This window comes from Pempheris klunzingeri, chromosome 21, assembly GCF_042242105.1.
Source record: "Pempheris klunzingeri isolate RE-2024b chromosome 21, fPemKlu1.hap1, whole genome shotgun sequence".
Taxonomy (NCBI): Eukaryota; Metazoa; Chordata; class Actinopteri; order Acropomatiformes; family Pempheridae; genus Pempheris; species Pempheris klunzingeri.
Genome location: NC_092032.1, coordinates 14,067,529 through 14,095,392, shown reverse-complemented (window position 1 = coordinate 14,095,392; position 27,864 = coordinate 14,067,529). Strand labels below are relative to the sequence as shown.

The following is a 27,864-nucleotide window of genomic DNA, read 5'->3' as shown; positions in this document are numbered from 1 at the left end:
TTTTTGTCCAACAGATGTTCAAGTTAAAGGTTGAAAATGTTCTCCATGCAGTAGCACCAGTTGACCCCCAGATGGCACTCCGTTATCACAAAGTATAACCAGAGATGAGGTGCAGGACCTTTGATGCAGTACCTGCTGCTCTGAATGTCACCCTGCCTCATGATTTATTACTCGCTCATTTAGGGCTGAATCAGGTATGATTAACTTGTCAGATATGCCTCCATGTTGGGCACACACTCATCTGCTTTAATGCTCGCTTTCCAGCCGTGCACTTTGAGTAATCTTGTGCAAAGTAGGCTACAATCCACAATCACCATCAAGTGATTTTTGATGTTTCCTTACTCCGCAGGAAGATAAACAAGCCTAAAAGCTTCAATTAGCCCTTAAAAGGCCTACGAGCAAGCTTAAGTATATTACACACTGGGGATGATTCATAACATCCTGCATTAACTTTGTCAGTTATAATCCATCATGAGGTAATAGTCTTAAATAAATCTCATAGTAATTGAGATGAATCCCTCATTTCAATGACAAGTCTGGTTTTTAAGACCCAATTATCACTTTGAGTTCCCTGGCCCAGCAGATGTGCCTGGTTCGGGCTCTGAGAGGAGAAGAGGGGGCAGCAGGTTGGCTGTTTCAGCAGGGAGGAGAGGATGGAGAGATGGACTCGGTCCAAAGAGGGATGGATATCCTCCTGGGCCGTACTGCATCAGAGGGCAGGTAGATTTATGACAAACGCACACAATCTTAATTTGTGCTCAGCCCGATAATGCATCTCAAGGCCAGAATAGTTCTGCTCAGTGTTTCTTAACTGGATGTTTCTTTAATTATATGTCAGAGGCCATAAAACTCAGGAGGTTTTCCCACAAAGCACTGTTTTATGTCTTGGTCATTACTGTAAATTACAAGCAACAAGAAAAGAGACTTATGGAATGAAAATGCAAAAAGAAAAATGGGTTTATTCATTTCCTTACACTCGTTTTTCTTTTTTTTTTTTTTCCACCCTGTTGGTACACTGATCATCTGTAAGCCTTTATCAACGTGACACGGTTGTTGCTCCCCGAGAGCAAACCTCAGGGCGCTGACCAGGGAAGAGATTGTTCACCTTAGCGAGCATGTGTGACTACACGAGGCCTCCATTCATCACACGAAGGGAAGAAAAACCAACCTGTACAAATACTGAATAAATGAATAATACAAGAGTAGTTGTAAACATATACATATTCACAAATCCGTAATCATATACTTTCCCCCCAACGTAGTCCAGCAACATAAGCCATTTTCACACTTCAGATGGCATGTGCACACTTACGCTACGGTTATCGGACATGACAGTTATTACTAGTAATAATAATCATTGGAGAAATCACAAAAATTGGGAGTTTCGATGACCTCTATGTGAAAATGCACGATGGCTATACATAAAAGCTCCTCCGCCTCCGCAGCCCTTGGCCCACCACGAGGTGGCTTTAGAGTCCTACAGTCTGTCCCCATCTGTTATATTGCCTTTTTTTTATATGATACCACTTAATCTTTGGTGAAAAACAACTGTCTGTTTGTGTTACAATGCACGAGAGCAGCTGCCGCTCTTGTTTTTTTTACTCTCGCATGATATTTCAAAAATGCAAAATTCGACTGTATCGCTAAGTGTTCTGAAAAGTGATTAAACGTTTAAATTACTTAAAAGGCTAAAAAAAAAAACAAGGCTTCCAACCCAGCTACATCCTTGAACCCCTTTTCCTCAGTCTGTGGGCGATCATATCATCACCCTGGGCTTGGCACACACACACACACACGCACACACACCCACACAAACACAGTAAATCAGACAGGTCAGTGCATCTTTTGCTTCCCCTCTTTTTTTTTTTTTGTTTTTTTTGTTTTGCTGCCTCAAGTCTCTTTTTCTCCCAAGCCATTGCTGTGGCGTCGAGTCCATGGATGCAGGGATGGAGAAGCCTTCGCCCTCCTCAGCTCAGCTCAAACCCGGCAGAGGACTCGATGGCGTACAGCAGCTTGTTCCTCATCAGGTGCTGGTCGCAGAACTCCGGGAGCTTGAGCAGGTTCATGCAGGTGCTGGCGGTGGGCAGGCGCTCCAGGTCGGTGCCGCCGTTGTGGATGCAGAAGACCGGGTAAAGCTCCTGTGTGCACACATGAGATAGTAATTAGCACCTGACAGATTGGCTGTAGTCGCGGAGAGACAGGAACATTTTGAGGCGTTTAAAAGACGAGACAAAAAAATGAGACGTGAATCAACTAGTGTTGATGATCGCAATGTCCAAAGCAATCCCGATTAAGCAATAAATGTCAAATTCCAGAAGGGGATAAATGTTAAAAGAGAGGCATTAAGCGTTAAGCTAATACAGTGGAAGTATAAATTTAGGAAATCAGGTTAGCGCCTGAAAGGTAGTGAGCGGGAAACTGGCCCACAGTTTGACCCTTGGATGAGGCACTGGAGGAATGGTCATTTCATGTTGTCCATCTGGCATTTTTTAAATCGAGCCTCTTTATGATGAGGCCACCTCATCTGCAGACTGTGACACTGACCGTTTCCATCACAGGCCGGGCCCATGCACACGCTCCTCCGCCCTGATTTCATCCTGCTATTTAAAGTTAGCGTAGACGGTTCAGCGGCCATACTCGCCCGATTAAATGGCTCTTCGGGGGCTTAGCTGTAATGACCCCATTTTTCTGACAATTACCGTATTAAACTATCGTTGCTTATTGAGAAAGTGCCATTACCACGACTATCATTTTGGAAAAAAAGGGAGTTTCCATCATCTTTTTTAAATGGCTTCTCCTGACAGAGCTATTTCTCCTCTAATGAATCCTGCGCCGTTTCACGACAGCTAATTAAGGCTTAGCTGGCTCAGGCTGAGGGCCGGGTCAGGGGCCGCTCCCCCCACGAATTACCGCCCTTTCCGGCCCGGAGAAGAGACGAGGAGGGAGGGAGGGGCAGGGGAGGGAGGGAGGGGCAGGGGAGGGGGGACGTCCACACACTGGCCAAAGTCAAATTGATTAAACGAGGAGGGAAGGCAACTCTCAAACCCCGAGAGGCACTGAGAAGGATTTTAAGGAGAGTTTTGTTCCCTCACTCTACTGCAGAACTGCAATTAGGTTTTCTTAACTAATGACAGTCATAAAGAGTACTAAAACCAATCATATGATGATTACAGCTTCTGGTTAGACGAAGTAAGACACATAAAAACTCTTTAATGGCCCGAGCAACACTTTCTGCTTTTTTTTCCCCCACCCTATCTCAAACTACTTGAGTGTCCCACAAATCAAGTCAGCGAGAAAGTGAAACAGCTTCCAATTAGGAAATCATTTCAGAAATAGGTTAGCAGTAATGATTCAGCACTGCTGAAAAAAGTCTTCAGAAGCAGGGGGGATGTAGTTTCCTTTTGTGGTCATTTAACAGGAAATTGCTGGTTTCTGCCATGTCACACAAAAGTCAAACGTTCAAAAGTTCAACCTGCTACACAGTTTTAAATGGTAATATTTGTCCAGCCAGGATCCCCCGGCCAAGCCCACACATACAGGCCTGCAGACGGAGTTCTTCAACAGGGGAAGGTCATGAACTATAAAACAGTAGACGTGGAGATAAGACCTCAACACACTGGCTCGCTCTTATCAACGCCTAATTTGAAAATGATGATTCTGAGGGCTGTTATCAGTCTAAGTATTTTCATTACAAACCCATTAAGAGGGAACACTCCCTTTGGTGAGTCTGAAAAACCTGCCAATAATGGATTCAGGTGGTACACACAGTCCGCTGAGTAAGTGTAGGGAGAAGAAAAGATGGAGCGAGGGCTAAGTTCAAGTGCGGTAAACCCTCACCTTGAAGCCCAGCAGTGGAGGTCGGGAGCAGCTGGTAACAAACTTCAGCAGCTTGCGCTTTTCCTCGTCTGTGAAGCCTTCGACCACCTCCCAAAAGATCTGGATGACTGGGTGGTTGGCCGAGTACCCGCCTAAAGGAGGTGACAAAGGAGTAAATTATTTTATTTAACCTACGCACAAACATACATTACTCTATTAGTCTGTGAATTCACTTCCACTTCTCCCCACCTGTGCCGCTGCTTATTTGGCAATGATTCAAATATATCAAATTCGTATATTTCAATGTCTCCGTTATATAAAAGGGACATTCCGTCACTTTGACGCATTTAAGTCTGTTTATTTGTCATGAGGAGTACGATCAGATCTGTGAAAGGCCTGTGGAGGGTTTAACATAGAGACACTATTAAGGTACATTATGGGAATTGTAGGATTAAGCATCATTGGAGCATGAGTCATACTAGAGACTAAAAGTCAGGATATCTCTGCCTGTGCTGCTTTGCTTTTGATTGTTTTTATTTTTTGTTGCTATTCGTCTCTTGTGAACCCCACAACTTTATGAAAGTGCAATACTACCTCACTGAAGTACCTCTATCAGTGATTATAAGCAGCATAGGAAGATGAAACTCCGCCATGATTATTCTTAACATCAGCTCCTACCTGAGTAGTTTGTGAACTTTTTCAGGTCATCGAGACAAATTGGCACATGAGCCCCAGATATCAGCACCTATCAAAAAACGTAGAAAAACATACATTTTAAGTTTCTGTGAGTTCTAAATATATTGCAGGTTGATGCATGGTCTTCCTGCCGTGTGCAGTGTACCTGGATCTCCTGTTGGTCAAACATGCGCAGCCACTCCAGGTTTACCACGTTGGCCAGACCCTGCCTGAAGGCCAGGCAGTGGGGCCTGATCTGTTTGTTCAGTCTGTAGTCAGCCACCAAATGGATGTATGCTATCCGGTTTGCTGTGGTCACAGGAATGTCTTTGCCTCCGAGCTTCAGTTCAACCACCTGGGTCAAAAAGGCACAAAGAATTTACCAGTTTCCTACACGGTTTCAGTTCCAGTACTTCACACCGTTTGCATTTCTTAGTTCTGTTTAAATACAACACATTATGATATCACTGCCTTAGATGCCAGATGACCAACAAACAATCTAAGTGCCAGGTAGGTTTAATTCAATCACAGAAAGGTAATTAAAATGTTTTCCAACAGCACTCTGATTAAAGGTAGGGCTCAATGTGAATGTGTGCGGTTAAGTGCATTTCAGTGTTTCTAAATATAGCACATCCAACGAACATCTGGTCCAATACAATTTGGCCTCAAGTTCTCTTTTCATTAGCTTTAGAGCAGTTAGCACTTGATAGGATGTGCTCGTCTCTGTTCATAATGCTGGCCGTATGATGACATCATAGCAACCACAGAGGGACAATATATGATGGTCATCTTTTTCCGATGCAGTTTTCCAGCGTTTTGCATACGTGATATTGCGTTTGGAGAATTTATCTACTTGCTTCTACATTTGTGATTTAGTAACTGTAGGAACTTTATAACTCTAACCCTAAACCCCCAATACAAAAGGTGGAAATCTGACATCACGATTTCTTATTTTTTGAGATTTTAAAGCAACATTAATCTGCTTATATGTGTAAAAAGGGCAAAATAGTCACTGCCTGAATTGCTTTTGCATTAAAGGCAAATATCGCAACATTATACAATGTGGCTTTTTTAGTCTAATAAAGTTTTGAGAGTTTTAATCTTGTGTGAGGATACTCATTACTACGGTAAGGTAGGTGAAAGGTTTTGGACATATGGCAAACAAGACCACAACATCAACAATGAGTAACATGCAGACTGTTGCTAAAACTGACTGAGACACTTAACAGAATATTTGTTTTAACAACAACAAAAAACTAGTCAACAAATACAATGAATCAGCAGCTGTCTGACGCAGTCTTAACAGAAACTGATTGATAAGCTTCACAAAGGTATTCAGTGCAGCGATATTGACTATTTGTATTATAAAGGAAGGCGTTCCTCTTATTTTGTCCATCCTCTGACGCCGCGTACAGCATGTGGTTCACCGACAGGTAATCATTTTCAGCTTTTTTTCTTCCCCACAGTGGATTCTGATTATGTGCTAATGTAAGAGAATTACTGTCCTTATCTTGCTTGCTTTGGCTATCTCACGAGGGCAAATGCAGGGCAGACTGCTCCCGGGTGTGTGCCTAATCTTTCACAAATTGTTTTCCCTATCGTGTTTGCGATGCCCTATTTGTGACCAGGAGGGCTACATTGTAACTCGACCATTGCAGGGGTTGTTTGAGAAGAGCTAATAAGACGCGTTAAGGCCCTGAGCAAACAGGGGCTCTGGGTAGAGTGCAGGTCTGGGCCCAGGTGACTTGAGAGTGGTGGTGGCAGCTCGTCTCTGCAGCCTTGAGCTTTGGAGGGGACGTGCTTAAGAGCAGTGAGCTGCTTCTGTCAGGCGTGTTCTGAGATAATTTCTGGGGGAAAGGCAGGTGGAACGGTCAACAGAGCTGCTGTGTTCCCTGCACTGCTGCAGAGCTTAGGGCGACAGTGGCGACGTGCTTTATCTCTCTCAGAGCTGAAAAGTGGTTCATCATGAGGGAAATGAATTATTAACGCCACAAAGAGGAACCAAACAGGAGGAAGGAAAGGCGGCTGAATGAGAGGTACTGACCAGGGTAGGAATAGAGGTGGAAAAAAAAAAGAACGTGTGAATCATTTATCCAACACCATCCCAGCCTTTCCCCAACCCCGGTCACCTGAGCCTCTCCCAGATCGTTGTTGACCACAGTGAAGTTGAGGCCGAGCTCCTCCACGTCACCCTCATAGCTCTTGAGGAAGAGGAGGTTGCGGTACATCTCCGGGTCCAGAGAAGCCAGGTGGTGGATGTCCACATCTGCGCTGGTTCCCAAAAGTTTGGACAGGAAGAAACTGGCAAAGGGCAACTCCACCAGCATGTTCTCATACAGCGCCTGTAGAAAAATGTGGCTGTTAAGTGGAGGACAAGTGCAGGACAAGGATACAGTTCTTTCTTGTAAATTCCTTCACAAACATCAGTGAATGAGAAAATGCTGAGAATTAAACACAGCCATTGTTTATTGCTTGGTTGTTACTGAATAAAACATGACGATTAGATAACAGAGAAAACTAAATGGAATGCAATCAAGTAGCAAGCATGACATTACTAAGTACATGTCAAAAAAATCTGATTACAACATACGATAAACAACATTAAATTTGCCTACGACTCTTATATCAAAGAATCAAGTGATAAGATCTCTAAATCTGGTTACATCAGAGTGACTGAGAGCAAAACACAGAACACAATCTATCTAAAACACACAGGCTTCTGTTTCACCCGCCTCAAACTTTATAAATGCCAATTCTCACCTTGACCTGAAATGCCATTAAGAACCACAGTCGGGCAGGTGACTCATAAAACCCAAAGCTAATGTACTGGAATAGTCCGAAAAAGGGCCCGTTGCAGGCATTAAAATATACAGGTCTTTATAAATGATAGCGCTAAAAACCCTGACCGCATCAGCTAAATGGATTATAAATCTAGAGGATTTCCATAATGCATGCATCTTAAACACACACACACGCATAAATCACGGCTATTTTCTAAACACAGGTTAATTGCACAACTTCAAACATTGTCTATTTTTTATGCAAAATAATCCACTTAGTATTTCTCTCGTGGCCGGTGCTCGTTTCAGACCATATGCGCCGCGTGGCCCCTTGAAACCTATCAATAACACTTATGCCGGGAAGAGGCAGCAATAAGTATATGGAAAAAACCTGTAGCGTTATTTTTTCAATGCCACTTACTTTATTTATGAGTGTTTATTGCCAGAAATTGTGCCAAAATGACTTGGGCTGGAAAGAATTAATTATTATGGGCCAGGCCTTTTAATATAAGTGAGTGCAGTGGCAACGCAATTAAAGCAGATCGCGGCACCATCAGGTGGAATAAATGCCAACAACATTACAGGTGCATTCTGTTGGCTGCCAAATACATTCCTTAATTTACAACATTAAGAATCAATAAAATTATAATGCCTTTCAAACGCATCTCTATCAATCAGGGGCGGCAACCTCACACACCTCTAAAGGGCACTATCAGTCGCTGGAGATAGGTGAGAGGAGACTGTGAAGAAGTCTGGTGGGTAAGGCGGGTGGAGGAGGATGAAACTTTCCTCACCCTCACAGTTACGGAGTGGAGAGGCCACTGCTGATGAGGTTGGAGGTTTTGTACTAATGAGAGACGAATGAGGCGCAAAGAGAACCTCCTATTGCTCATAACACGTAACGAGAAATGTGATTTTGACAAAGCCATGCCAGCAAACACTCACGTCAAGATTAAATTCACTTTTTGGGCTAGTGTCTGGAGGGACAGAGGCACAAAAGCAAAGTAACCTGTTTTCATGTTTCACCATTTGTGGCTTAAATCTTTCAGCTTGTCAGCTGGGTGGACAAGTGAGGAAGAAGGATGATGGCCGGCCTCTATTCTGATGTTCAATCCCATTTCAGTGAGTACCCTAGACAAGCCACTCCTGCCTGTAATACATCACCTCCACAACAATGGCACGCCTCGGACATTAATTAACAATATTAATCTCCTGTGTCCTTTGAGCCGCAATGTGCACTGTGCACATTGCAGCAGCGGTGATGCAATCCCAATCTATATAAACGGTTGCCTTTTATCCAGGCAATAACGGCACTAAACAAATATCAATACACCCCTCAAATGGCCACTCAAACGTCCATTTTTATGGAGAAAGAGGAACTTAAGGTAGGGTTAATTGAAAGTCAAATTCAAATTAATTTCCCCCTGCCTAACTGCCTGAACCATTAGCTATTGAGAGCACAGCATCGAGGGAGTGGGGGCGGAGAGCTTGTAGCTGCTGATTGATCATTTCTCACTTGCAAACAATATAAGGAAGCAGAAACAGAAGAAGAGGCAGAAGAAGAGCATGAGGAGGAGGAGGAGGAGGAGGAAGAGGAGGAGTTACGATGCTCTGATAAGTGGACTGGACCTCCTCGGGCCGAGCAAGAGAGAAGAGACCTGGATGTTCCTGACTGTAAAACAGATCAAAATGCTATTACCACATGCTTTGAGCGTTTATTTATGTCCTGTCTGCGTGGGCTCGCTGATTTAGTGCCAGCCAAATGCAATCACTACACAAACAAGAGGTAGGAATCATCGGCTAATGGAAGCCCTAATTGAGAGGCGACCGCTTGTCATGAGGTAATTCTTCTCCAGGTTGAGATGATAGCCCCCCCCCCAACCCCACCAACGAGGAAGGCATCTTGATAAACAATCACTACCACATGCATTAAGGATGATTTAGAAACATTAGGCTCTAATAAATAGTGCCATCAGCGGAAGGAAGGGACAGAAAAACAATGCCGTCAACAGATTATGCACCGGGCTAATTAACAAAACTAAGGCTTGTACGAGTGCCAGGTTCAAGTTCTAACCCCAACCCTAAAGTCTTTTTCAGGAACAAATGACGGCAATTTCTCTAAGCATTGTCATTTTATAGGGCAAACACCAAAACAACCTCTGAATTTATATATGCAGTGAGAGCAGCCTTGACACTGACTGCGGTTACTCTAAATTGACGTATTGGCCATCCAATGAAAGCAGTCTGTGACTAGATCTTATAATGAACTTGATACGTTTTCCAACAGCTTTAAAATTCTCAGACATTTCACCTTGTTTTGTGGTTTTTATAAGGACATGGGAATATCTAGCATCATCACCAGTGTTATCAGATTTCACTTTGGAGGCTCACCTTTCCGAGGATCCTGCCTAGAAAGTAGTAATGCCTGGTAAAGGAGTCTCCGACCAGCATCTCTGCAGCGGGGCTGGGGTACAGCAGGCCCTCGTTGGTCGTTTTGAAGAAACCCTGGTTTGGATTGAAGCCCGACTTGAGGAGCTCATTTAAGAACTCGCGAAAGATGCCGCCACCGTCGATGCCCGCCTCGTCCAGGCCGTGGGCATTCAGCAGATGGACTCTAATCCTTTTCTTCAGGTCCGGCTCTAACACAGGGACACAGGGCACGAGGGGGAATGAATGAAGATACAAAAAAATATAGAGACAAACAAAAGCTTGTTCAGTAAATGTAATGGTCGCAGTAAATTGTGACTTTGTCTTCACTCTGATAAATGTGCCCAACAGCTGACATAAGACCGCAGTAATTTTCATACTTTACATGACTTTCACAGCAATTTCAGCAGGGGAATCAAGTTTAACAGTTTTGACGCCGTCTGCTCATTTCTAATAGTTGATTAATTATCGGACTCAACCTCAGATTCATATTAATTTTCAACAACTCACTCTGTAATCAAAAAATTATCTATGAATTTGAACGACAGTTTAACCTATATTGCCTTTTTTAAAAAGTTAGAAGGCTGAAACTCCTGTAAATCTCTGTGGAATATAACTTCAGGTTTTATTGACAGATCACACACACCAACATGTTCTGGAAAAATATTTGCACGTTACAACTGTAGTATAATAGTACGCAGTAATATAATACATATGTCATGTAGTTTTAATAGTATCACTGAATTTTCTTTTTCAATTGATTTCATTTTCATTGAACCAGGTCATTCACTTGAGTTTGAGAGATTTGGCCCAGAGAGCAGCTCATAAACAGTTGCACATAATCCAAGAATTAAATGCACAAAAACACCATTAAAACATACAATAAAATACTGAGTTAAAACATGCGGCGCATTCCTGTCAGACAAGATAGCACAAACAGGTGTAAATCTTAGTGTTTAGCCCATTGTGACACATTCATGTAGTGGAGGTTTAGATACAACTGGTCCAGTACAATAACGTCTAACCTTCGTGTTGCTTTTTCCCAAATCAGTCATGGTTACATCTGTGAGTAATTTTGTTTGACATTTAATCAGTCTATGTACAATATTTACATAAATGCAAACATCAATTTTCTCATTTGATCTCCCTTTATTATTTTACTAACACTGCCTCAAAGCTATCCTGTTGATCGACTCTATCATATTTTAGTTTTTCACTATCGTATTAACTTCTCAAGGGAGGGTTCACCGACAGGGTCTCACCTTCCTCTCCATTACCCACCCTTTACCAACAAGCAAACTTTTTAATCAATGACCTGCTTATTCTTGTAAATAGAGAAAATAGATGAAAAATATAATTCCAATCTAGCGTATCATGTTTTTCCTCACCACACATATTTTGCAAGAAAGCACTTTCTTGACCTGCAGAATATTCAAATCAAATTCTATAAGAGGTCATCTTTCAGAATAATTAATGTACAGTGATAAATCAAGGCAGCTATAACTTATAGACACATAAATGATATAGATCATGTCTTCAGCCCAGGTCGCCTACTACTCTTTTTAATCAGATTGCCCCCACCGAAGTGCCCTTTCAAATCCAAACACAAAAGAGGTGACTTAAAATAATTGATTCAGCTTTTATGTGATCCATTATAATAATCGGAACCACGATTATGCTTTACCGAAATTCAATACTCTGCACAAGGAGAGAACAAACCTTCATCTTTAATGCTAACCAGAACCTTGATCCTCAATATTGAGATTTTATAGAGCATAACAAGAGTTTCACTAACAGTGTCTACACCTTGCTTCCTCTCCCTGCCGGTGACCTCACATATCCAACAGAGTAAATAACACACACAGGAAATCCTTTGTTTATCTAGACTGTAATGATCGCAAGCCGTACCGTTTTCTGGAGAGAGTTTATCGTAGGCATCTTCGTATATGTAGTTGCGTCTGATGGTGACATTGATGCCATCAGGGAACGGCCCGTCCCCCTGCACGTCCCGTTTGTCAGCATAGATTAACCTCTGGAAGATCTACAGGACAGGTGTAAGCCCAGTGGCAGGGTCAGTGACAAATCCTATCAGTTGTAAATTGTTTCATTCTGAGTATGGATTCGACTATATATCATTCATCCTTTGCCTTTGATCATCCTTTATTTTGGCAGCCTATGCCTTTCTTGATTGTGCAGAGCTTGAAGAGACAGACAGAAGGCGGGAAAGAAGTATAGAAAGCAACAGACTGAAACTTAAAACAAACTACGTCCAAAGCAAGAACCCACTGAGCAATGAAAAATAAAATCAAGGCAGATGTTTGAGGCGTAATTCAGACAGAAAAACAAACTCAAAGGGACATTATCTGTAAGCCCGAGCAGCTGCTATTAAACTGCTACGGTAACATGACAGATGTATCCTCACACCTGAGCGGACATCAGTTGGATGTTTGTCCTGTGGTTAATCCTGATCATAGCTGATCATAGTTAAACCATGGCCTCCCTGATCTATAGATAGTACACACAATGGTACATAATACAAAAAATAAAATACTTCACAAGTATGTGTATAGTTTTAAATCAATATACTACTAACCGGGGTCACAGTATGTTGCATTGTGACCGAATGAACTGTAGTATCAAGACTTTTTTAAGAATGGAAAATTATGCAGCACCCTTAAGGTCTGCTGCAGTGCTGTTCCACTTCCAAAATAGGATGTTAAATGTATAATAGTGTCATGGAATTGTCTAAAAACACATGAAATGACACACAAACACTGATGATACATTCAAAACTTTAAAACTTACTGATTTATGCCAGTTCACCTTTACGATAGCATGCAGAATGACTTGTAATTTACAGCACCTTCATTCTGACAGCTACAACAGAGTTCTTGGTAGAGCCCTGCAGTATTCTGCCCCAATTCATGGCACAAAATGGTTGGGTTTTTTTGTGGTTGTGTTTGGGACGACGGCGTAGTACCTTGACTCGCTCCTCGAAGGGAACCACAAAAGGGAGCTCTGTGAGGATGGCCAGATGTCGCTCTTCGGACACAGACAGCTGTGGAGGCTCTAAACCAACTGCAGCAAGACAAAAAGAAAGACAAACGTGTTAGAGTGCTTCCTGATTTTGGACAGTCAGTCATTCTTCTCTCCTTGTGTTTACAACACAAATAAGTTGCAGCCAAAAATGATAAGACAGTTCTTTTTATTAAGTATTGTATTTTGCTAGCTACAACTTTAAATATAATTTATTTTATGTTGAAGATTTTATCATGCCACAAATTACAAAAAAGATCAAGATATTTAGGTCTACAATACTTAATACATTTTCACTAGAATAACATCATATATCATAAAGAAAATGTTGATTTAATGGGAAAATAAGTGTTGGCCTTCATCATAAGTGACCTCATAGGCAGATTCTCATCTCCTCCACAGAGGCTCAAAGCTCAGGGTCGACTACAGCTGGACAGGACTCAGTCTGAGAGGGATTAACAGCCCCACTCGAGGAAACTTTAGCTGGAGGCACACTTCCCATCATCAGGTGTCCTTTGTGTGTAACACTCACCGAACAGTATCATTATCTTCCTAACTGCTAAGCTCTGTAAGCAAGACTTAGTCCCCTGTCCACAGCCATTAAAGACGTTTCCATCCTCCGCCCTTTCAATTACACCCTTTTAATTAACCCAACTGTGAGCTGCCCATCCACCCGCCGGGCTTTATCCATTAAGCTGACGTTTGTTTTGTATGAAACGCAGGGTTTAGACTGTTTAGCCCACAAAAAAAATTGCCACAATAGCTAAACCGCTCTTCACCCTGCTCACTTTGCGCCCACTGCAGCTCAATTATTCTGCTCAATTAGTCAATCTGATCTGCATTTTCCCATCAGGTTTCCATCTTTGAGGAGAAATACGGCCTCCGAGTGGTCAATACGTTGCTCATTCATCAGCCATGGGCCTGTCCATTTAAGGAAATGAGAAAAGGCCAGACAAACACATGGACCAGATGTGGCTGAGTTCATCAGGTACTTTCACACTAATTGAATTTATCCCATACAGCCTCTGAGTGGGATTAGGAAGATCATACACACATTGTTATCAGCTTGTTTTCACACCATACTTCACTGAAACCTGGGATGGTTCAAAGCCTGCCTGCATCAGTGTATTTTCCTCCGAGTGCCTAATTGAGTCAATGAAGGAAAAATGTGGCAATATATCTTTGTGGGAACTAAGAGGTTTTCTTCTTGCCGTCCCCGTGGAGTGCTCTCAAAGAAATCTTTACATTATGAGGCATTTTTCCCCAACAAAAAAACTACATGACTACTTGTTTGGGGAGAATCATTTTCTCGTCCTACACCGAAGGACAGTTCAATGTCCAGCATAACTCCTTCCACACATCTACTACAGAGAGAAACTAGGGAGATGACTCCTAGCTCTTCTTATGGGAAATAACACCAATGCACAGCTGCATAGAATATGAAAAGCAAACAGGGAGAAGGTGACTTTGGACAGCAATTAAGATGATTTCTCAGCCATGTATCAAGCTGACACAAGCATTACCGAGTACGATTCTATGATTTCATTCGTTCCCAATGAAGTGGTTCTGTGCTGTACACCAGTACGCCTACAGTCTTGGAGTCTAGTTGTTCTAGCTGATGCCAAATTTTGTGGACTATTCTAAGAAAGGATCATTTTAATGTGCTTTTTTAAAGGGCAGGATAAATGTCAAAATGGCAGGCATATTTGTTCAGTTTTTGCACACTGAACAAAAGAATAAAAACATGTCTTTTCAAATATCATTGGGCATCTCGGAGACCTACATTATCGGGAGTTTTCTTACAGATATTAATTTTCAGATCAAAGTTATTTTGTAACAATAAAAAACAATTTACACTACCATCAAGTGTTGACTGAAGTGGCCCAATGCGGCCCATCCGTCGCGTCCTCCACACATGTCTCGCGGAGGGAACATACAACTGGGTGACCTGGACAGAAAAGGTAAAGAAAGACATGAAGATCCTGCTACTGCCTTTGGTCTAGAGTTTAGACTGTAGGTGCTATTACCAATAAATAGCACCGCAATGTTTATTGTTATCATTTATTCTTATTCTTCTTCTTATTCATTCTATATTATCTAGATTGTTCTGTTTTAGTTTTAATCTCTTCACAACATTTTTTGAAAAGGTGCTATATTGTTGTTGTCCTTTTTCTGGTTGCTCCCTTCCGGGGTCGCCACAGTGGATGATCCGCTTGTAGATTTTGGCATTAGTTTTTTTTACACCGGATGCCCTTCCTGACGCAACCCTCGTCCATTTTTGGTAGCCGGGACTGGGAGGGAGTCGAACTCGGGTTCCCCAGGCTGATGGCATGCGCAATTATCCACTGCGCTACCGGCCGGGTGAAAAGGCTATATACTGTTTTATTAAACTGAAGAGCTCAACCACGCACAGACAATGGTGTGTAGATGTTGGTCCTGCCTTTCTATTTAACAAACAATTGTAACATGCACAACAGAGCTCCTCCCATCCTCTGAACAGTGTATTTCAGGGCTGACATAATATTTCACATAGCCTTTTATCCTTCCATCTTATTTTAATTCTATGAATATTCACAGACTTTATCCATTTGCGACTCGTAGTAGAAAGCTTTGTGAATACAGCTCCTGATTATCAGATTCACATTCACATTTCATTTTACAATAAAATCAGACATAATATCACATCCAGCGCTGGGAAAATACAAAATCTAAACAGCTGTGATGACAGCAAAGTACCTTATCTGCTCGGATGTTGACCTCCTCAGAGAGCCAGTGACCTTCTGGACAAAAGGGTCGTCTAATGTCGCGAGCTTTCACCATCTTCACCAAGTTAGTGATGACCTGGGTAGTAGATCAAACACAGACAGGCACACCCATACACACACCGCATTAGCATTTCTAACTCCACTTCACTGAAAGATTAAGAAATGTACATTTCAAGAACTTTCCAGAACACAACACTGATGGAGAGGTTTTTCTGTGTAGCAGCTGTTCTACAGGATGAGGTGCCTTCGCTTAGAGGAAAAAAAAAGCAATTTGAGAATTCAGCCATTAGTGCGCCATTTATTGGGAGTATAAAAGAAAAACGACCTGTGCCGTCCCTCAATGTCCAGCCCTGTTAATTACTGGCGAGGTCTGCTGACATCAGCCGTCGGACGGAGAATGCAAAAGACACAGCAGCACTGGCTCACTGTAAGTATCGTCCCAGCGTGGCTCTCAACTGGCCTGTAGAAGGCTCATGGTTACAGTATTTCACTTTGATGTAATGTTGTGACTTTGTAACATGCACAGAGCCATTTCAGATGGTTGTCAGCACAGGCTGCACTAAAAATATGTACTCTGAAGCGTAATTTTTTTCTCTTGCGCGAACTTCTATTCACTTGCATGTGCTTGAAAAGCTAAAACAAAAATCAAATCTGAGAAACAAAGAATGAAAATAGATTTTTTTGTGTTTCTAAATATTGTCTACTAGCACAATTAACGATGAGATTATGGTTTTCCACCATCAGGATTATAAGGTTTACTAGGCAAACCTTTAGGTTTCAGCCTCCTTCAACTGGACATAATAGGCCCTGCTGTTGCTATGGCCAGTGGCTGTCAGACATCCACTGTATAACCTCATGCATGTCATTGCACGAGGATTCGTTGAGGGAGCTGTTATGTCTGCCAATAACAGTTACAGCCAGTCCATTTCCATATAATACCCAGGCTAGATTATTTCAATCGAAATGTTCTTTTCTAAAGCACGTCATTTTCATACAGAGACAATCAATCTCGGCCAATCACTGCGAGGCAACCAGAGTCCGCAATAATGGCAAGTGCAAAATGCTGTAAAAGGCGCGTGGCGATGGGTTTGGAGCAGGCCTACCCCCTGACTCTGGGAATGAATAAGCATTCCTTAATTAGCCCATCGGGTTAAGTGCAAGCCTTAATGGGCCTTTCCCAAACTCCAGCGTGACATCGTTCTCCAAACATGGCCAAGAAGAAAGTTCCATTAGCAATATTAATACAAGCTTAGTTGATCATTTTCATTCAATTAACTTCTTTCAATTAAATAGATAGCTCGACAATGGAGGTGATAAAAGATGGGGAGGGACGGCTGATGACACGAACCAAACATTAGCGTGTTAGGGGTCAGCAGCGTTAAACCGACTGTAAATCCCACCGTTCAATTTGGAAAATGCATTTCCCCTGCTCCCCACTTCTTTAATGGGTCGTTTTAGCTGACAAGAGGCCTTTGAGCAGATCTTTTATGAAAATTCCCGATGTGCTCTTCGCGTATTTGCCACCTTTCACAGAACTCCAGTGTTCACTTTTAAATCCTTCTGTCAAAGACTAACAGCCAAGAACAAAGTCGCTTAATTACCGTTTCCTAGATAGAGAATGGAGGGAAGGGAAGAGGAGAAGTGAAAGGGGGATGTAGAATGAGAAAAGGAGCAGAGGAGAATGAAGTTAATGCTGTTTTCTGCCTCATTTCTTCTGGGTAAATAACCAGTGGATGACCTCTATGGCAGCGCTCCACCTTGTTTTTGCCTGCTCATGCATACATGCTTGATTTCCACTGACATAGACAAGCATTAGGCCACTCTGCCTAAACGCACCTTGTTAGAGACAACATGTGTCACATATTATGGTTTATGCTCATACGTATCAACGCAAAACAATAAAATAAATGTTGAATTAGCGCCCTCAGACATCATAAACATTTCTTTGTGTTCACTGATGCACAATTTCACAATTTTCTTCTGTTTTCAAATCATTTACTACTCAGGTGTGTGTTTGAGTTGACCAAGTGTGTGAATGTGTGTGGCCTCCAGACCCCTCCCACTGTATTTCCCACGCTGCATTTAAAGACAGTGGGAAAGTGAGAGACAAGAGGACGGTAGACAACCAGGTTTTCCATTTTGCTACATGACTGCTTTTTGTTGATGTATAGATAGAAATCAAGTAAGCAATTTTTGGGAAGTAAAATTTCAATATCTTATACAATGAATACTAGTATATTAGGATTTGCTTACCATCAACGCAGACTGATTTGAATTTCATTAAATTGCAAGTTCAATGTCTTAGGATCCATTATTTTTATTTATAGTCAAAATTTGAAACAGATTGAGCTGCATGTCAGGCATGATTATGAAACATCAATCATTGTACAGTATACAGTATGTTTCAGCTGTACACATCTTACCTTGAAGAGTTGTACCCAGCGTTTCTGCTCGGCCTGGATGCGCTGCTGGACCTCAGTGTTTGTCTTGACACCCACACTGCGGAAGGCGGCCATGTACTCCTCACGGTGCTCTGTTTTGGTCTCGGGGTAAGCCAGCTTGATGATACCCAGGCACGCGTCCCTCAGACAGCGAGACAGAGTCACCAGCTCTAACAGCGTGAAGGGCATCATGGAGGACTGCTTCTGACCTGTTGAGAGGGGGAATGGATTTATTGTCTTTTACATATATTGATTTTCACATTTACATGGCTGTAAGATGGCGTGTGACTGGTGAAGACAACAGACGATGCCAACATATTATCTTGCTAAAACCAGAAAATGAACAAAATGGGAGATGACAGATGAGCGTGTCCACAGGATATGTGTCCCAATTAGACATATATAATACATACAATCTTCTAATAATATATTCATTTTTTAAAAAGTAGACATAACCAAGGCCACATATAAGGGACATTAAAGGAACAGCTTGAAGGCCCAAAACAAGGCCAGTTAAATGAGAGTTTTTTTTAAGATCCAATAAAAAGAGAAAAAGCCAACTACCTTCCAATTCATGACCAAAAAACTCGCTGTCATGCACGGAGATAAGCGAGTGGCTAAAGAGAGAGCTGAAGAGATAGAAGAGGGGAATTATGCGGTTGGAGTCCTCAAACGACATGGGGGACCCTCGGGAGATCACCTGTAGCAGCGGCACCATGGAGCTGACGGGGCAGACAGACAGGAGGAGACTCAGTATGAGGCACATACTTGATGCACACAAACAGAAATAAACTGCAAATAAGCCAAAATATGAATATACAATTGCATACACACAAAGACGCATTTGCCAGTAATCAGCTTTGAATCAGCTCACCCAGTGATCATTTTTGTTGTCATTGAAGTTATCAGGTGCCAGAGATGCCTCAGGAAACGTGCATTGAAAGCTAAACTGTAGAGAAGTCTGCGGAGAACACAACAACCAGAGACACATTAAATTTAAACATCTATTTTGATTAAGCTCACGGCTCTCATCAACAAGACGACATGAGCAAAGGAGCCATTTCAATCAGATGACACAATCAGTGTGAAGAACAGTAAAATGACTCTCCGTCAATCTGTCTACTATGTTGAGATTGTTAACTTTGCCCTGTTAACCAGAGGACACAAGTAAGAGGGGGGAAAATAAATGACACTGTTAACCAACATTTCCCTCATAGAATTTTCTTGGCCTTTCTCTTCCCTTTTATACCTTGTGAGGGCCGAAAAGAGATTAAATGAGCCATTAAGCTTTATTTAGGCGAGGCACCTTCCATTAGTAAACTAGTTGCTGGCGAGGATACCCAGCTCGGGTCATAAACAGCCCTCTGGCTTCCTGCTGGAGCCCCATTTAACTTAATGGCCGAGGGAGCAAGACAATGGAGGACGGGGGAGGAGGGGACGCCTGGTCCTCGCTGTGACCCCGCAGCATGCTTCCACACTCACGGTGAATTACATGATAACGCCGAGGAGGGCCCGCATACCTCGCTATAGTCGCTCCGCACTCAACGGGCTGTGGCACCAAGGTGTGAAGCTGCCCTTTGTTCAAGTGTGTATGTGTGTGTTTGTGTATACTCCTAAATTGCATGGCTTTTCACACGGAGGGTAAGTACAGGTGACAATAATGTGTTAAGTAAGCTAAAAAGGCAAAATAAAGTGCCCCTGCATATAATAGGCTCTTGTTTAAGAGTGACAGTGCTGACACCTATAAGGATGCTTGCATTTAATAGGGCAGCATCATGTATTCTGAGTAGAGGAGAGGAGTAAAGGTCAGTGGAGAATAAGAGCTAATAGACGAAAAGGTAGAACAAAGTAGAGCAAGAAAACAGGAATCCTTTATTCGCCTCATCTCAATGTCAACGCTCAAAATCCCATTCCACTATTCAATCTACCAAAACCTGTCCAAAACTCCCAAAATGGAAATGAGCATTGGGAGCAGAGTGTCAGACAATCATCAATATGGCTTGAAAAATGGTTTGTGCCGAGCATTCACCATCTGTCAGTGCTACAAGGCTCAGGAGAGAAGCGAGGAGTAGTGCTGTGGGCTCATAACAAGTGATGCGAGTGTTTGATTGAAATGGGAAACAAAGCACTAAATGCCAGCTGACATGCTGATTTACGGGCTGAGAGAACCCAAACCCCCATTTCAATCATGGAATGAACCACTAATAAACAAAGTCAAGACATCAAAAGGGGTTGTGTGTGTGTGTGTGTGTGTGTGTGTGTGTGTGTGTGTGTGTATGTGTGTGTTTGTGTGAAAAGCAGCTTGATGAATCACACCCAGATCATTTCATTTTGTGGTAATGAAAGAATCTCTGTTTAGCAGAAAAAAAAAATAACAGCAGTACTCGGGTCAGATTTGATACCATAAAGACTGAACAAGCGAGTTTCCACCCAAATAAAAATCTGTTTTGCAGACTTTTGTATTAACATGATCAGCAACAGCATGATCAGCGCCATTCAAAAGTAAATGAAAGGCCACGGCTCATCACTTTCATCAGAGCGAGCCCCGTTAGCAACACAGTGCTACACTGGGTGAAACCAAACTATCAAAGTGAAATTACACCAAATATCCGACACTAAACAATTAAAGTGAAATTACAACACATCCACTAGAACAAACCTGGGCTTAATACAATTGGCAAACCAATCATAAATCAATTTTGGTCCCGAATCACTGCACAGCTTTTGAGTTGTCCTCTGAAAAAAATTATTTTATGAGACATTTTACATATTTATTAAAAAGGCAGTGTGCTGGTCTGGCTGGACGGCTGGCCAGTCGCTCTTTTTTTGCTGTAAGAGCAGTAAATCAAGGCCGGGATGCAATTTGCTCCCCTTAGCCTCTTGTAAAGCTATCCCGTCCACTCCTGCAGTGATTAATCTTTCTCAGTGAGCTAATTATTTTGTACAGATATCCAATAATGATGGAAGACGAAGGGCAGGATTTATGGTAAAAGCGAAGAGAAGGAGGAAGCCGTAAAAAATTAAGGGGGACGGGGCAAATACACTGAAGTTGTTCTAAATTCTGCTCAAGGATTTGCAAGCAATACTGGAAAAATTACTGGTTGACCACCAGACTTGAGCTGCATGTGTCCATTTTTTTTTTTTTTTACTGAGGAAGCTCATTTACGTTGATGCATGGTTTTAGGTAAGCTAAGGCTTCAGAAGGGCTCAATAACAAAACAGACACAGTAAGATACAGTTGCAAATGTGATGCGAGTCTTTATACATCAGCATCCCCACCCACACATTTAAATCACATGGCAGCAACTGTCTCCAATAATAATTAACTAGAGCAGGTTGACCATCCGCGAAGCTCAGTCTGGATAACCTCCCGTCAGTCAATGCCCCATCCACCCCACCACCACCACCACCACCTCTGACATCCTGGCCCTAATGTAATCAACCTGAGAAGGGGTAATTGCCCTCATCCAGAACTGACAGCTTCCCTGACATCCCTGCTTCCTTTGCCGGTTGTAAATGCCAGTGGGTGCGGACCACTGATAACTGCCTGCCTCACTTCACCGTTATTTACATTACTGCTTACAGCGCAGAAACACATAAAGACACAGTTTTCCTCTCAATCAGGTAGGTGTGTAAACAAGCAAGGCCGAGCTTGACAAGATGTGTAAAATGTTATGATATCAAATAAAAATGAAGAAGGCTTTAAACTTGTTTTCATGTTATGTTTTGATTCAGAAACACCTGCCTCACTGTAAAGTTTTCTTGTCATTTGCATACTAAAGCAGTTATGATTATGATTTATTTTGTAAAGGCTTCCAGGGTCTTATCAAGTAAACAAATCTAATCAGGTTTGTGTATTTGTACCTGACTTTTGGCACCATGAGGCGATGCTGGACCATGAGTGTGTGACAGATGGATGCCATCATGGTGAAAACCTCCTCGCTGACTGAATCCCTCCACACCAGGTTCAGCAGGGCGTTCGTCTGATGCTTAGTGTCCAGCTTGTGGACACACTCCTCTGTTATCAGCTGCACAGAGATTCTGGAGTCATCCTGACAGAGAGGGAAACATGTGGGTTGGAGGACTGGAAAAAACAAGAGAAATTTGGCATACTGTGCCAACAGACTAATGAAATAAAAAAAAAAAAAATCACATTTTAGTTTATCATACGGATCATACTGCTGCTGTAGTTTCTTGTCATTTTCTACCTGCTCTATGTGCCTTTTAATTGCCCACAGGGACAAATAAAGTTTTTTGAATTTGAATTCGAATACAGTTGGTGTTTTAAACCCCCGGGCTATCAGGATCGCCACCCAAGTAAAGATCAGTTAGACTCCATGTATAGTTGTGCATTTTGGACCAGCAGTGCTGCCATATTTAATGTGCGAGTTACTGGAAACCTGAATTTCCCCTAGGGATAAATAAAGCATCCATTTATCTCTCCATCCATCTATCTGCCACAGTAGTCATGACTGTTGGATTCTAACTCTTCGACATCGTCACCATTGTAGTTACAGTTATCTTTGTTGATGATGTCAGTGCATCCCTCGCACAGCATATTTATGGACCTGATTTACCAACAAAACTAATATTGCTCTAAACTTGGTATAATCCCACTACTATCTTGTGTGTACACGTGTGTGTGTACCTGCATGGGTGGTGGATGGATGCCCGTGTCATCGTCATCCTCCGAGTCGCTGCTGACTTCAGGCCTGCTACTGCTCTCCGACACTGGCAGCAGTGGCAACAGCGTCTGCAGCGCCCGAAGGTAGAAGTGGAGACCCTCCTCTGATAGTGAGCCTGCCAACATACTCCCATCATCATTACTGTGCACACCATCATATGTCTATAAATCAGTTTATACTTTAAATGAGCCATATAAATATATACAGGCAGTGTGCAGCACAAACACTGGCCTGTGGCTACACCTCTAAACTGAGCCACCCACCTAAGCAGTGCCCCCCTGCAGAGAGGACAAAGTAAAACACCCATGGTGCCTGGCTCTGTGGTGCCGAGGAGGAGCCGATGGTAGCCTGGAGGGAGCTCAGGAAGGCCTCGAATGGGAATGAGAGACGGATGTCCGACAGTGCCGGGATAAAGAAGTGAAAGATCTGCTCGGTGAACGGTGCAGAGATAAACTCCTCGGTAAAGGCTGCAAACACAAACTGCCTGTAAGATGACAGACAAGCAGACATTAGATAAGTTAATGCACTGCATGAAAAAGGTAACATGATGTGTAAAAAGTAAAAACTGAATTTAAATACTGTATGTTCATACAGAAATAGGCTAAGTGGGTGGGGTGTTCTAACATCACCCTGCTCTTTCTGCTGCGTGAGTGCACCAATATTGTGTCTCCAAACAGAGCTGCTTTGTGTGGCCCAGTCACACACATCTGGTGGGCCAAGTCAGATAATTAGCTGTTAGAGTCGGTGTGTACACAAGTTTCTCTCACTCCCGCCTTGCTTTTCTTCAAAGAAGAAAAGAAGACCTGTGTCGTTTGTTATTAAGAATGTCTGAAACTGAGGGCAAACAGCCTGATAATCTGCACTCTGGCGAGCGAGCGAGTCTGGGGGCTTTTTATGGCTTGTTGTAAATTGGTCTCTGAAGCAATTACTGCTTCACCGCTGACTGAATGAGACAAACAACTGCTGTAGTTTGTCTGATCAGTTTAATAGATGATTTTTAAAGAATTCACTAGGGTCAAAGACTTTCTGTTCCTGCTTTTCGGCCCTCTCCACAGAAAGGTCGTACAACAAGGTCAGCAGAGCAATTCAGCAAAGTAAAATAACCAAAAGTCTGCTTACGCACTCTTCAGCATCCGATACAGTCTTTGCTGCAAATTCTGTTCATGTTTGATTCAGATCTTGTCAAAACAATTTAGCTGGATGATTTTCGGAACTCACAGTAAGTGATTGCTTGTTCAAAAAATGTTTTCTGACCACATAACGCTACTTTGATGATTGAAAGTAATACTGGCCACACACTTCTACTTATGTTCTTCATGTTCTTGTGTATGCCGCTCCGCTAGTCTGATAGTATCAGACTGTACAGTGTGTTTTCACTACTACCTATCATTTTTAGGAAATTAAATGAAAGTGGCTAACAATAATAGTGCGACTTATATTTCTTTAAAATATACAATCATTATTTTGGCTGTTAAAATTAAACTTGACAGGTAAAGTTTGGAGGTGGATTTTGCACACTGCCAAGCAGCCAGTCCCTGCAACAACCTATGTAAAACCCCAAACCTAATAGTTACTTGAGTCTCATGCTGTACCTTGCGCCCATTGTGCAGGAAGAGTAGGTAAAGTGCAGGGGTTTGAGGATGTGCTCCAACAGTGTGCTTGCTAGAGGGACAGAGGGAGCATCACTGTACTCCAGACTGGAGGGGAGTCTGTGATTCACCAGAATATACAGCGACCTGTAATATCCTGAAGAGAAGAAATAGAGTAAAATTAGGATTTAAAAAGGTCATTAGGACACCTCTTCATTTTGGAAAACATTTACTAATACAGTTATGCACTTTATATGAGCACAAGAAACAGTAAATGTCTTGCAGTAGCAAGTGGAAAATTGGTGTAAAAATTAAAGGAATAAACAGCCATTTGAGCTTTTCTCAGTGTTACACCAAATGTAAATTGGCATTAAAAAAGCATCAGCTAAAGTCTTAAGTATACTGAGAATGTAAAGGGAGAAGCAAGGATAACCTGCAACATTAACTGAAAACTGTACTCTCTATGCTTGATATTTTTAGCTGTAAAAGTAGGGCTAGCCAGTTTGCCTGGTTAATTAGGCTACAAGATACTGTCTGCAGTTGACACACTGCCGAAAATTTAGCAAGATGCTTTGTGTTGACAAGTATGAATAATTTTAAACAGTGCTGTTGAAACGAGTCATACTAATGGGAAAATGTTAACACTATGAGATGCACTTGACCTATGTGCAGCACTGTATAAATTCATGTGCCTGTCAGAGCAGGAACTGCAAATGTACGGATAAAAGTCGCCAAACACACTTTCACCATCTCTAGACAGCCCTAACTGGACAGTTATGCCTTATTTGTGTCAATGCTACAGTCCACTCTAGATGAAATGACTGAAAACGTACCTTTCTGTACCATATAGTGCAAAATCTGCTCGAGTAATGAAGCTACATAGTTAGCATCTGGAATAACAGGGAGATAGGTTTTCTCTGAAGAAAAGACTTCTAGCATTCGCATGGGAACCGCCACATTTACACTGTCATCAACGCAGTTCTGTAGGAGTCTGGGGGGATGAAAAAAAAGGGAAAATGAGATGGTAATAATAACTGCTACTTTGTTTAGAATCACCCTACTATACGTTTATGCAATAAGCAGCTAAATATGTGAATACATTATTATTTTTTTAAGCATTGTACCTGCAGCAGAAGCCTAAGATCCTCTTGATCTGAAACATACAAGTCTGTCTCTGTGGGCCCACCAACAGCTTCACAAACTGACTGTTGAGCTTCACCAGATTCTGGCACAACCATATCTTTATAAACACACAAACAGACACAATTGGTAAGATATATATTAAGGTGCCTGGCTGCAACAGTGGCTGTGAACAATCAATGTGTTTTTAATTAAAGGGCATCAAAGATATATCAAGCTCTCACCAATCTATGTGCATCCACACTCTGTCTGTAGAAAAATATGAGTTGTCTTGATAAGAGGCAGAGTGCAGGACCGTCCAAGACATACTGAGCCCCCCCTGCCAGCGTCTTGCTAACACAATCGTCAAACCCGGCCCTCTGGACGGCATACTGAAAGAAAAAGTTAAAGGGTCACATATTGCTAATGCTTTGTTTGCGCAGACTTGTTACCTTGAACAAACGCTACAAATTTCTTGTGCAGGTACATGTAAGAAAATAGTGCCATGTCTAAACAGGTTTTATTACCACATAACAAAAAGTTTCACTAATTACACCAACATTTAACTTGGTGACAAAGTGCAGAAGTGTAATTCATCCTTTTTTTGACACTGCTGTGACTTCCACAATTAAATCACAAATGCTATCATTTTTACAAAGATATTTAAGGCACTCTTCATCACACCCACTCATAATAACTGATCAATAAAAGCATAAACTGAAGCAAAACTCAAACAAAAATCAACCACACAGGAAGTAAATGTCGTCATCATCACACTTCCTGATTTGACTTTTGATCACCCTGTGCTAATATCAAAGATGTGACAGAGACCCAATTTAGATGAAGCTAGATGCATTAGCACACTGACTGTAAATCCAGCCTAAGTCCACAAAAACATTGTCTACAAGATGATGAGACAGGCAGCACAATTCATACACCACCAGCATGACGTTACAGGGTTTCATGTGTGAGTGCTGACACACAATGTCATTGAAAATTACCAAGCTGAGACATCTCACGGATTATATGTTTAATTAGGCTCACAATACTCAGTGTCTAACAGCCAGCCCCCTTATGTTAGTTACTTACAAGTGTAACTCCACCTCTAAAGTTGTTATTTCACTATTTCACTCATAGATTTCTGACACTTCTTACCTGTCGTTTCAAGTCCTGGTAGCCACGTATATAGGACTGAATGATAATGGCATTCTTCAGTCGTTTTCTTTCATCCTGAGAAATAATAGAACACACGAAAGCGATCAATCCAAAGAAGCAATAACAACTGGAACAAAGGAGACCAATTCCTCTCTATCATGAAATGTGATATTCAGTATTTACTCTTTATTTTCGCTTGAATTTGTTGTGCACTGTAGTAGTAAGACATGGTATACTGCAGAAATATGTCAAAAGGAAAATCATCAGGGGTTTGTTCATATAAACACACATGACAGACACATACAGTGGCAATTAAAGACTTCATTTTGATGACTGACTTGTAGAGAAAACACAAACATAGTTACCTCTCTTTTTCTTCTTTCTTCTTGAGTTCGGTGCAGAAGAGATGCTTTCTCCTCCTGGAAAGCAACATAAGAAAACCTTTAAAGAATCACTTTAAAAAATAACATGCTTTCTTATTTTTTTGCAATGCACAGATATGCGTGAAATTGGAGTATTTGTTTGTTATGACCAGCATGTTGTTACTGATTTGTTACAGACTCGTGTTGCTCCACCTTCCTCGTAAAAAAACAGTCACATGTCACTCACCTTTTTACTTGCTCCTCCAAGTGATACCTTGGGTCTTGTCTTGAAATCTCCCTCAAAGCTAAACATTGTTAGATCTTTCCCATTGACTGATTCAGAGGATGCCACTGAGCTCTGAAATAGAAAATGAAACGAAGAGATACTCAGACTCCTAAATGGCTCCGACTTCTGAACAATTAACTTCGGCTAATCGATTTCTTCAACCTCGTGAGCAAGCTCTTATTTATATGACCAAATAAAACAGCCTTGAACATCAAGAAGGACGCCAGAGTATAAGATTAATTTCATTAAATTAGCTGGTTACCCGGCTGACAGCTTCAGTTTACGTTCAACAATAGTTAGCTCCCCGGTTAAGTTAGCTAGCTCATGACTCAGCAGCTGTCAGGAGCTAAACGCTGCCGTTAACGTTATCTAACTCAAAGCAGCATCAGAGACAGTAAACTACAAAACATTTATTCATGCCGTGTCGCAGTGCTGATTCACACAATTGTGAGTAACATGATTTTGTTGACGTTAGCAGTGCGGCTAGCTAGCAGAGCAGCTAAGCACTGAGGCAGGCTAACTTTACGGGGGGTGTCTTCCTATACGCACGTCCCTTTTTTGACATCGCTCATATTACAGGAGACTCGTCTGAGAATTAGAATCGTTTACCTTTGACTTTTGAATTAAGGAGCGAGACAGACACAGTAACTCAGGGGAAGGAAGTTTAGGTTAATCCAAACGTCAAGCCTTCTTTTCCTTCTCTCTCTAGAAATCAACACAACACAGGG

The 27,864-nt window shown here is 42.0% G+C and overlaps 1 protein-coding gene across 1 annotated transcript; it reads right to left on the bottom strand.

Annotated features, from left to right (window-relative positions):
• Positions 1–939: 939 nt before the first annotated feature.
• On the bottom strand, positions 940–27,864 carry ube3c (ubiquitin protein ligase E3C). Its single transcript, XM_070853046.1, has 24 exons — positions 27,746–27,864; positions 27,098–27,208; positions 26,854–26,907; positions 26,489–26,563; positions 25,579–25,725; positions 25,339–25,454; positions 25,048–25,205; positions 24,218–24,371; positions 22,889–23,109; positions 22,589–22,740; positions 21,805–21,992; positions 18,815–18,901; positions 18,505–18,662; positions 17,923–18,149; positions 15,471–15,575; positions 14,595–14,682; positions 12,679–12,776; positions 11,607–11,739; positions 9,663–9,910; positions 6,621–6,833; positions 4,658–4,846; positions 4,495–4,561; positions 3,838–3,968; positions 940–2,138 (listed from the first exon to the last, which is right to left on the bottom strand). Exons 2-24 carry the CDS (start codon positions 27,161–27,163, stop codon positions 1,968–1,970), a joined length of 3,246 nt encoding a protein of 1,081 aa, XP_070709147.1. The 5' UTR covers positions 27,164–27,208; positions 27,746–27,864; the 3' UTR covers positions 940–1,967.

Bases quoted from the DNA above. Each gene is read 5' to 3' on its own strand.
- ube3c (XM_070853046.1), bottom strand. From the start codon at position 27,163: ATGTTTAGCTTTGAGGGAGATTTCAAGACAAGACCCAAGGTATCACTT. The intron at 22,741-22,888 runs GTGGGTGGCTCA...GTATGTTGGCAG, and splicing joins TGCAGGGGGGCACTGCTTAG to GCTCACTATCAGAGGAGGGT. The intron at 6,834-9,662 runs GTGAGCCTCCAA...ATTTTTCTACAG, and splicing joins TAGGCAGGATCCTCGGAAAG to GCGCTGTATGAGAACATGCT.